Raw genomic sequence first — 12,205 nt, forward strand, 5'->3', positions numbered from 1 at the left:
GCCCCACCAAGTCTCTGAAAAGAAGCAGCATGCTATAAATAAAATTCATGACTGTACAAAACACCCCAGCTCAACAGACTACATTAAGTGATTTTTGTCCACATATACACTCAATGAAGTCAGTCAAGACTTCCAGTCTTATTGTTTTCTTATTGTCTTAAAATCATGGTATAAATTTAGCATTCTTCCAGTTTTCTAAATATCAAAGAAAATTGCAAACCTCAGCTCCTTTAAGTGGAATTATGCTTTTTCCATACTAGTCATCTAAGGATTGAAATTCCCACTTGACACTTTTGCTATTTCAGTTAATGGTGTTAAAGATAATTATAGTAGGTAGGTGTTCTCTCTGTCTCAGAGTAAAGGACACACAAATTTTGTCTTTGGTTTGCTAAAACACTGCTGCCTGCTTCCAAGCATCAACATTCCTACATTCTAATTTTGGAACAACAAAGGTGCCTCCTCTGCCATTTAGCCCTTTCTTTCCAAACCTTAAAAAAAAAGTACCTTTTGTCTTCCTCCTTACCCAACACAGTTCCATCCCTCTTGCTGAGGGACACCAGGCTCTTCAAGGTGCTACTCTCCTTCCTTTGCTCAGAGATGAAAGCACATGGAGAGAAAAGCATCAACAACACTACATGATATGTATCTCTCTGTGGCCTGATCCCACAAATTCTCCTGTACACCAAGAAAATGATTCTCATACTTCATGGGAAGCTGGTAGTTAAGCAGTTCCTTGGACAGAAGCTCTGTGTCAGGGGACAAGCTAAGCATGTCACCTACATATTACCTGTAGGTGACAGCTTTCTCAGTTTTATCTAATACAAAGAGAAGTTTTTAGGAGGATTAACTACCGCAGACTATACTCCAATAAAAAGTGCTGCATAAATATTTTTCCTTTAAATCCCTAACATTTGCCATGAAGAGCCATGTAACAGTTTCCACTGTTCTACTCTAACCCTGACCCTTCAGACATACAGCCAGAGAAAGCCATTCTTCTCAAACTGACTATGAACATGAAATTATCAATTTAGTAAAAAAAAATATGCAAGTGAAATTACTGGGCTCTTGCTCAACAATGTAGCAGCAGGATAAAGTGAATGCCCTTATGAAGCTCAGAACAGAAATGCAAATTGGACTTAGAAATGTCAGCTTTTCGGGTAGAAGAGACAAGAATGGCTTACTAATGCCACTAACAAGATGTTGGACAACCTAATTTATTGCTGTTCAAGAAAATGTGTCAAGGCAGAAGAAGCATATATTTTGAATATTGAAATAGCTATGCTGAAGTGGCATCAGTTTCTGGGACAACATGAATCTGCCACATGAAGCCATTCCATTTCAGTCCAAATAAAGAATTGGAGGGAGGGGTATCCTTTCTTTTAGCAAATATTTTTCAAAAATCATCCTCATAAAAAATGGAGAACGAGCATAGATAAAAGCATTTCAAACACAGAGAAGTAAATTTGGTCACAAAAAACCAGAAAGAGATGTTTGGGAGGAGAGAAAGAATGAGAGACTGAGAGAGAGAGAGAGAGAGAGAGAGCAGCAAAGTGATTTTACCACAGTTTACCAGACCAAGGGAACATATACACACAAAAAGAAAAAAAACCAACCACCCTTTTGAGATTTTCATGTTTAAAAAAACAAATCAAAACAGCAAACAAGCAACAAAAGCAGGAACCACAAGAGTAGTTAGCTTTCAGGCTAGTTAAGAATTAGGGTAAAAACAATATTACTACTTTGATGAACATTAAATGTTTACTATGAATTTTTACTTCTGATGTTAAAATTTAACAGCAGATGTAGAATTCCATAAAATAAGGGGGGAGAAAAAGTGTTTTGAATGCTGCTTGTAAGAATTAGCAACATTAAAACTATTTTATACTTATCTGAAGCACACTAGGCAGATTACATGGTGTAGCTCCTTTAGAGAGGCTACTGGTTTCTCAGCAGTTCCATTTAAGATAATTTCTACTAATTTTGAAGCATTACTGTGTACTTTCTGGGTGCATATATATTGCAAAGTCCAAGAAATTTTTATGTTTCAATCTTAGTTCACAAAATACATTACCTTGAATTTATTTCCATCTCCTGACAAGGATACTGTGGTTTTTTAACTTCACCCTCAAAATCTGTTTCCATTGATGGAAACAAGTCACATTTGCAGAAAGGTTGCACCAACAGTCTTGCTTTCTATGAAGACTAAAGCTGCAAAAGCAACTCTGAATTTAGATAACAAAAAACTGTTCTGCACTTTAAAGAAGAATGAGAACACTGCAAAATGCCAGACAAAATAAATAAATAACCTTAGTTTGTTAATTTCCCTCTTGGTTAATTAACACCTACGAATGACCTTTAGCATTGACAAGTCCAACTTCATCCAGAAAGCCAAGGTTTAAGAACATCTATCCAAATAGGATTGATTACTGATTACAGCATTGTGAGGAGCACAATTCAATCTGATTTTTTTTTTCCTTTACAGACTGGAACTGCATTCCTGAGTAAGCTGATGTGACTGCCAATGAGGTAAAATGCAGAGAGTCATTACACTATAACGTTGATGTTACTACTTCCACATTTATCTGAAGCACAGAACATATATCATTTTAGACTGAAATTAAACCTTGCCAGAAATAATTTTTCTTTATATTGTTGGAATTAAAAACATATTGAATTGATCCATTAAGAAAATTCTACACTCTCTATCTTTGTGTTTTTCAGACTGTGTTTGCATCCTTAGGCAATGAAACAATTTTTACAATTGTAATAAAACAAGTAAGCGTTGACTTTAAGTTAAGAAAATTGTTGCTTGAATGACTAAACACTTCAGCAAACACAATAAATCCTTCTAGGTTTAACATACAGATAAATCCCATGCTTGAACAGGTACATAAATTTCACAATTTTTCCTGTACAAGTTTTCCAAAACTTATTTCAGTTTTAGTCTTTTGCTGAGCATTTATAGAGCAGGTCTGCATATTTAAATTTTAATATTAGTTCATTCAAAAAGCATCTAGTGTTAAGAAGGCAAATTAAAAATCTACCATTAGAAAAAACAAATTTATAATATGAAGTACAGCAGTAATATTATTCTCCAGAAAAAAAATACAACTGTAGCACCTATCTGTATTTCAATGAAGAGAATACTGATAAAAGAGTCAGGCCCATGAATTTCTTGCTTATTTCTGGACATATGAGTTTCAGTTTGACAATGTAATTTGGGAATCATAGATCTTAGTGTTTGCTTTCTCCCAGAGAAAGAAGACACCAGCATTACTGAACTATGTTCCCAACAAGAGTGTATCAACACATTGTACAGGAAAATCTCTAAAATGTTATTTTTATTTTCTTCAAAGAGCAGCAGAGAGAGACAATGTGCCATTTTAAACTGGTTTCAAACAGTATTTCAAGCAATGCTTTACTAAAGCAGAACAGGCTGCAGACTTATTTCCTCTCAAGTTTGCAGCAATAGCAAAACCGATCAATTTAATTTTGATTTTGTTTCAGCAAGTTGTATGCAAATTTCTTTTTTAAAATGTTCAAATCTTTAATCTCTCAAATGTAATACATCTTCTACTCTCAAAGGTTATTTTAGACTCCCTTTGCCCTCCTTTTGGGTCCTAATGCTACATACCCTAACTAATATGTAACCATTATTTTCAAGCTTGAGAAAACACAGGAGGATCTCTGAATACACAGAGGAGGAATGAACTGAGTACTGTTTGTCTACCTTCTACATGGCTAGCTAGCACAAAATATCACCGACAGATAGCAAGTGTCTCATCATACAGAAGTATGCAAACCAATCTCATCCCATGGTAGAAGATGGAGAGAAAATAAGATGCAGACTGCAAATAAAGGTACAGCTAAAATTACATCTTAAAAATGATGACAACTATTTTTTACAGTGCAGTACTTAATTACTCAGCTGTGAGAGCTGTAAGTGTTTTCCTGTTTTCAGTTCCCAAATTCATCCTAACTGGCCATGTTACATGTTGGTTACGTCTTTAAACATGGTTGTTCAGTTCACAGAGACAAAATCTCCACTCCAATATTATTGTTGAAATAGTCACATACAAAAAATTTAACATTTACTAAAAGCCTAATACATCCCCAGAATGTGTTGAATTTAGGTAATGCATGCTACACTGATGCATACTTCCCTATCAGTTTGCTACATTAAATAATTTCATTTTAAACACCTGTGCAAATTATTTATTAGGGAGCAGTTGTTCAGAATTCTTGAGAGAAAGATTCTGTTACTAAAGGGCTCATCTTTGTATCAGGTAGAAGAGAAAATAACCATACACCACAAACATTCTGCTTCCATTTTACTCTATTATTTTAAAATGCATGTTACAAAGATTAAAATAATAAAAGGCCATCTTAATCCTCATAATGGTACATATCACCTGTCTCTGTCAATGAGACATTTAAAAGCATCTCTTTATTAGAAATACAAATCAATACACTCAGGAGACTGCAATAACTGCTTCAAGCAATTTGTATTATCATTTCACTCTTGATGTTTCTACTCAGAGCAACTTATTATGAATGGCGTGAAAATGGCAACCTGTCACTGATGATTTTTTTTCTAAACCTCTTGCAATATTTTTTTCCTTTCTTAATATAATTATCTTACTAAACACAGGTCTAGGTTGTAAGGTACAGCCCACAGCTGAAGTTCTATTTCTTTAAAATTGAGAGTGCTCCCCAACTTACATTAGAAACATTACTGATTAAATGAAGAGCTATTTGCTTTGTTTAGACCTGAAAGAATCTTGTACAGAGGGAAGTACTGAAACCTCTGGTATCTTCTTGACAGAAAAATCTCTTTAAAATGTTTTAATTGCTTGCAAAAATCCCTGAAAGACTGCTCTGGGCAGTGACTGGAACATCAATTATCTTGTTCTACCACCACTGGTAGCCTGAATAAACTTAAGTATTCTGTTATAAACACTCCTTAAAACTACAGTTTACCTTTAGCCAAATACTGAACAGTAAAATAATCTGAGAGAAGTGAAAATTAATATTTAGCTGTGAGACAGAATTATAAAGGTCTGAAGATGAACACTGATACTTCAAAGGCAAATGCCCACATTACCACCTGTAATATTCCTAGCTAAAGGAAGAATAATTTTACTTTCAAAAGGAGACTGTGGCAGACTGTACCAAAATTCAAGGCAGCGCACACATGGAACATACCACAGCAAAAGCTTTTAGGTTTTTGGGTTTAGGTACATCTCTTTTTAATTCTTCTGAGAACAGAATCTGGCAATTCCAGAGTAAGACTAACTTACCTTATTTTTTGGATTGGATGTGTTCATTACACTTCGTGTTTCCTTGCCTGTGTAAATAACAACACCAATTACAGTTCCTGAAAAACAAACAAAATCCCAGAGGTGTCAGGTAAATGAGAGATGTTCCCAAATTACAACTTGCACTAATTTAGTTCCTTAAATAAATCAAATGTATGAAAAAAAACCCCAATATTTCTGCATAACACTGTGACTGCTGATTGTCAGAATGTAAAATGAAGAATTATTTTAACTTCTGCAATAAACACCCGTAAAGATGATAACATGCTTTCCTTGTTTTTTATGGAAACAATACTTCCAATGGAGCTCGTTAGAAACTTGTATTTGAACTTAAAATTTCCTCCAGCTGTTTTCAGAAGTTAGGACAGCATAAATAACTGCAGAGTGAATAAAAAATTAGTAAAGTGGGGCTGAACACATCACACACCAACTGCCTGCCACCTGTGCCATCTATAATGAAATAAAATCTGGTTCAGCCAATTAATTACTTTGATAGAGTGTTATACAGAAATATTATCTTCATTAGCTTATAAACATCTTAATTTTTAAATTATTTTTAGCCAATTTTTACAGCATGGTATCGGAAAATCTGGCTTCAGCATCACTAAATAAATTTTTATATTAAAAAAAATTCTTTTATTAATATGTTACATAACACTTTCTAGCATAAAAAACTCCCCTTATTTCTATTACTTCATAAGGTAACCTGAAATGGCTTTATGGCAGTACAACCAATAACATGATTTTTTTTTGGGTCACTATGATATGAAGAAATAATAAACATAACTATTAAAAAACTGCCTACTCAGGAAACTTCTTGAAAAAGGAGAAGTATTACATGTTTGTCTGACATTAACTTAATTTGTCTTTGGCAATTAAAACCTCATATAAGATCTGCTACCACTTCTCTTGTAGTGTAACAGGTTGTAAAAAATTGAAGAAACTCCCAAAGACAAAAATGACGATAGTGAAAGATGTTTGCATTAAAGATGTCTGCATTTACTCAAAAATAAGAATGTATCCTGGTTTAACCCCAGGCAACTAAGTTTTATGCAGCTGTTCACTCACTTCCTCCCCAGACCACCAATGACAGGATGGCAAGGAGGATAAGGAAAAAAAAATTAAAAAGAAAACAAAACCAACAAAACAAAACAAAACAAAACAAAAAAAATCTCATCACAACTCATGCATTGAGATAAGAATTGTTTAATGACTGAAACAAAGTAAACATAACAGCCATAGTAGTAATACTTGTGATAATATTAATGATTATAAATATTGTAATGAGGAGGAAAAAATGCAAAAAAAAAAAACAAAACAAAACCAACCAACCAAACACCAAACCCCACCTCCCCCCAAAAGAAAACAAAGACCCAAGTGAAACAAGTGATGCATAGTACCATTGCTCATGTCCACTGATCAATGCCCAGACCACCCCAAAGTTCCTCCAATAGTCACTAATCCATAATTTCTGAACCCTTTCTACTGTCTCCAACCAATGTCCACATATCCCTTTGGGGCACTTTATTTTGGAGTGATCCTGAGCTGACCTGTGTCCAATAGTCAGAACGTATTGGACAATATGCTTCAGGGAATCTCTTCCTGCACACTCCAGCAACCTCTGCCTTCAAAGGTATTGAGTTCAGTAGAAGTTGGGAGGACTCTGCATTCCAGATGGCACATTTCTAAAAAGCTTCACCTGGCTGCTGCAGCTCAGAAAAACAAACTGTCCTACTTATCTCATATTTTGTTCCTTGAAAAGTTGGTTTAAAAGGTGAAGGTCAGATAAATTCCATTTTGACGACGGAACTTGGAGCAGAATTTTGGTTAGATCTGACTAAGCTGCTGCTTATAACAAGTCATTGATCTTAGATTTTAAACTTTCTGACATCAGCACAGTATCAGTGATAACTAAGTGTCCCTTAAATCTGAAGTACATTGGTGTAGGGAACTCTATCTGTAGTTTTATTGCTGTCCCACAGTGGCTGCAGCAAGGACAGTTCTGGTGTCCAACAACAGGAACTGAATCCAATCTGGGATTTCTGAAAGCACAGCTGTACTGCAAGCCTCAGCTTACAAAAAGCACCAACTCCTGTATGACTATGTATGGGGCCTCTGCAAACTGGCTCTCCTACACTGGGCAATCACTGATAGGTATGGGTGGAGTGCTTAATGATGGAGAGAGAAGTTAGGACATACCACTAGAACAAATATGGGCCTAGAAAAAAAAAGAAAAGCAGACTTGTGATAGCCAGGCATACTCTGAAACCTGGGTGTGATGATACCAATTTTGGTATCTCTCAAGCATACATCTTCACTCTATGAACCATAGAAAAACCAGGGTGTGTTCAAATTAAAGTCATAGGTAGGAGTTGGCAGAAAATACTGCTTTTGACAGCTGTGCATTTATATAAATTGTTCTTATTTTATCTAAAGTGACTTCACAAGACTGACATCTGCCAAAATGATGATGCAATTTCATTAATACAAATCTCTCAATAGGTATCTCAGCAGGTTTCTCAGAAAGCTGCATTATCTTGTTCAGCATTTGAACCACACTGATCATTACCACAAGTGGAGAACAATCAGCTAAAGTCCATACTGTAGTGGACTTTTTGAGGTTTTTAAAATTTAACTGCTAAGTGTCCTCTCTGCCTTTCTGAAATGAAACCTACCGAAGCTTTCAATAAGCACAAACACCACAGTCATTGATGCCATAAGCACAAGCATCTGAAAGATAACTAATTTAATTGAAGATAAACTAAGAGTTTTTCAGAAAACTCAGTGGTTTAAGTTACTTGCTTATATTTAGAAGTGTTTCTCCAGGGACAGTAGTTTTGCAAGTTTTCACTAACCAAAATTTCCTTTCCTTCAGGCACTGTTATTAATTCCACAGTGATAATACAGATATTAAGAAGGACAGAGACTGTGCCTTATTGTTACTATTAAAAAACCTGCTAGAATACTGCTTGTAAGCGGAAAACTCAGAATATTTTTTTCCTATCTCACTTATTAAAGAATAACTAAAGGATGACTGCATGCTTTGGACTTGAGAAAAAGGCTTTTGATTTTCATCCCTGCCAGAGGCTTCCTGTGTGATCCAGGCATATTAATCTTTGTCCTTTTTAGGTTAGGATAAGCATCATAGAGACAGTCACCAGATCTCTGTCAGAGCTTTACAGCAAAGGGCAAAAAGACCTGCAGATTGGATATCAGTAGGAATCTCCATTTAGATATCTAAACTATCCGTTTTGAAACTGGGTATATACTAGGTGCAGTAAAATGGATTCCCCTTCCCCCCTCCCATTTAGCTTATTGTTTTTTTGAGGGGTAAAGAGACAAACTAAATCCAGGGAAAGTAAACACCTTCCAAATGCACAAATTTTAGTAACCTCACTCTTCTGAACATTATATTTTGATATAAAAAATGACATGGAATAGTTTATTCTTGAGTTTTTTGGAATGACACAATTTTGTTGAATCAATTTTTTGGTTTCCAAAATTCATGAAGAAAACAAAAAAGTCTTAAATTATAGCAAATACTTTTCTTGTCACTTCTACTGTTCTAGCAATAGGTGCTTTTTTTCTCTGTAGAATCCATTATTATAGTATTCTGATATTCTCATGAGCTTTTGTAATCTGCATTAAAGATGCAGTTGATAAGATTTCTTGAAACCGTTATACATTTAAATTTACTGTAACTGATCTGTGAAATAATTGATTTGTGGTCTCTTTCTTCTAGAATTGTCATGGCATCAGCAACCAGAGCTCAAGTTTTCTGAGGTATTCCCCACATAATTTCCCAAACACTTTTCCCAGCCTAACCTTGACCCTCTGCATCACCTTGACAAATAGCAATGGCATCTATTCTGGAGATAGTGGGCTATCCTACCTGATGCAATGTGGTTTTTGTAATGTATCAAAGAATTCTATCAGGAAATTCAGCATCTATTAATCACTGGGAGGGGAGCCCCCTCACCCAAAAATTGTCCTGTATGTCCTATAAAAAACCATTTTAAAAATTAAATAAGGCTTGGTATCTGCAATTCAGGTACATATTCCTTTCCTGGATGTAAGTGATGTAGCTCTCTCTGCTCCTGAGACTGACACCATCAGTCAGTAATATGTCAAGATAATAGTGCTAGGTTGACCCAGAACACTTTGTAACAACCTACAAAGGGTTGGAAAGGGCCTAACAGGGTCCCAGTGGGTCACAAATTTGCTTGGCTTAGTAACAGATGCTGTCCAGGCTGCTTAGAGAGCACTGGAGGGAACAGCCTTTCAAGCTAGACAGTATGAAAGACTGTCATACTGAAGAGTCTTAGGGTAAATGAAGAGATGTACAGGAAACATTGCAGGGCAGAACTCTACCCTCCACTACCTGGACTCAGGCCTCAAATCCCCTTTCTTGAACCAAAGTGGAATAGTAATAGAATTATTAGGTTTGCACACAGAGGTCATAGACTTTTTCAGTGAAAAATACCAGTGGGTAACAGAACTGTGAACCTAGACAGTGAAGACACTGAAATCAGATACAAGTGTGGGTGAGGTAGCTGTCTACAGAGTGGAAAAACTGCACATTTTCACGTAATACAGGCTGTATATTCTTCTGTTTTCATGGAATCCTAGTGTCACTTATGTATAGAAGCTGTGCACAAGCATATTCTTCCACTAGATTTTTCAGATATAATTAAGGGCTGTGACTGATTATACTGGGGGAGAGAATGCAGAGGCACCTGCAAACTTGTTTAGGCAGAATCCACCTTTGATATCCTTCCATGGCAGGTTTAAGCAAGTCAGCTTATGTATGTTTATAATGCAGTCAGACAGTGACCAGCATTTTTATTAAGATTTTCAGTTGTCACAAATCTTGGAAATTCAATTATTAAATCTACTTAAAAAAAACCCCAAAAAACAAAACCCAAGCAAATTTAATTAGCTCAGCATCATGTTCTAACTTAGTTATGTACATTCAACTTGGAAGTGAGATGGAAACAACTGAATAATGCATCAGTTATCAACCAGATCTAGAACATCTTAATTTTAACAAATTGCTAGATGTTTTATCTTATGGTCTTCCTCATGACTATATGCACAGTGTACCTCTAAGATCTTGTAAATGTCTTATTAGATAAGCAACAGACTGAAGGAAATAATTTCCTAGTTTTTGCTGAAGGGCTAATCCTATCAAATGCTAAAATTACATCCACACAGTTCCTGAGTAATTCTTAAGAACTGGATTTTTGCCCTACAGGACAATGAGTACTTACATGAGAGAAGCACATTACCATGGTATTAAATTGCAGTTAATACATGAAATGAGGTAAGTGAAATGAATGATATGCCAGAGGTTAGATATAATTAATGTCACAAAATCAGTTACTGAAGGAAATTATTTTTGTCTGGTATCTAAATTCAAGGTAACTTCTGTATGCACACCATGGCACAATTTTTAATTTCATGATCACATTATTTTTCCCTTCAGAAGGCGTTGCAGTCTTGAAGAGCCATTCAATATTTTTTACCTTGTATTTTTCAGTGAGTTTGCCTTTAGTCTGCCTTAAAGTCTTATTCCACTATTAAAAACTATGTCCCAACAAGAGAATTATCTTTTCCTATGTTTTTCCACTGCCATCATCAATAATGAGCTAAAGTCCTTCATATATAATTAAACTTTCACAAGACCCCTCAGAAGTAAAAAACTCAAACTTATCCTAAGGTATAAATTTTATGGAGAACTGTTTCCATTAATATAGGTGCCAAATTTAGATAGCAGATCAAGAGCAATCAGTCAATAGCTACACTTCTAAACAAAATCATCTACCATGGAAATGAAAACATGAACAGCTTTCAATTAAAATTCAAATATACTGATTCAGAATTAAAGAGTTTGCAAATGCATACTCTTTGTTTGTAGTTTTCTTCCACACATAGATTTGAGGAAAAGGAAACTCAAACCAAGTTTATACCGTATTGAAATTTATAATTTGTGAGAAGCATCTTTTTATACAAAGTTAAAGATCTCGGCTACCTAAGTTAAAAACCTGAGGACAACTTTAGGCATCATCCATTTGACCAAAGTTTTAGAGAGAAAAATTTTCCAGTGCAATCAAACCAAACAACACTAAAAATCAAAAATCACTATCTTTTCAACACTCAGGAAAGGAGTGCTCAGTCACAAGACTTCTTTTCTACCTCGTCAGAATTCATCTCTTCCCCACATACTTCCAGCAGGCCCCTCACTGATATAAGAAGTCTTCACAGTAGGGACTAACTTTACAATTTAGCTGGAGATTCTTTAGTTCCTTCCCATTTCTTGGCTGTTTCCAATTGTTCCAATTCGCCATCTTAAATCCTAGTTCTCTTCAGAAATCATGCTCTCTCAATTCCTTATTCTCAGTCATCATGCAGAAGAATAACTACAGCCCTTTTGACCTCTCTTCCATAGAGTGAAAATGAAAGAAAATAAATTTCTGCTCTAAAAACCAAAAAGTTACAATGGTTTTAAGTCTGAATAGAGCATCTAGGTATTAATGTGTACTCATTTATTATATCTGGGACATACATGAAATGGTAATAATATTTAGATCCCAATATTTTAAAATTACCTAACTTCGAAACTTATCTCTCTTTCTCATTAAGACTTTGCCTACTAGAAGATACTAATCACAGAGTATACATAGAAGAAAAGCTTCTAAATATGCAAAACTACCCTTGCTTTTCAGCAGGGAAAACCATCCACTGTGATTGAACAGAGCACCTTACAACTTAAAGTTATAATTAAATCAAAAAGGTCAGTGATGTCAGTGGGCTACAAAGGACTGTAATACTGAAAGATCAAAATTTAAGTTAAAAAACCCCCAAAGCTATTAAGGAGGATTAAAAAT

At 35.2% G+C, this 12,205-nt stretch overlaps 1 protein-coding gene across 2 annotated transcripts in view; it reads right to left on the reverse strand.

The window, feature by feature from the left end:
- ATP9B (ATPase phospholipid transporting 9B (putative)) overlaps window positions 1-12,205 on the reverse strand; it is a 150,430-nt gene that overhangs the window by 60,980 nt on the left and 77,245 nt on the right. For both annotated transcript variants that reach the window (XM_066557873.1, XM_066557863.1), the window contains exon 11: window positions 5,301-5,377. In XM_066557873.1, coding sequence (XP_066413970.1) covers window positions 5,301-5,377 — 77 coding nt within the window. The remainder of the gene's footprint in view (window positions 1-5,300; window positions 5,378-12,205) is intronic.

The sequence above is a fragment of the Molothrus aeneus genome, chromosome 1, assembly GCF_037042795.1.
Source record: "Molothrus aeneus isolate 106 chromosome 1, BPBGC_Maene_1.0, whole genome shotgun sequence".
NCBI classification, from domain to species: Eukaryota; Metazoa; Chordata; class Aves; order Passeriformes; family Icteridae; genus Molothrus; species Molothrus aeneus.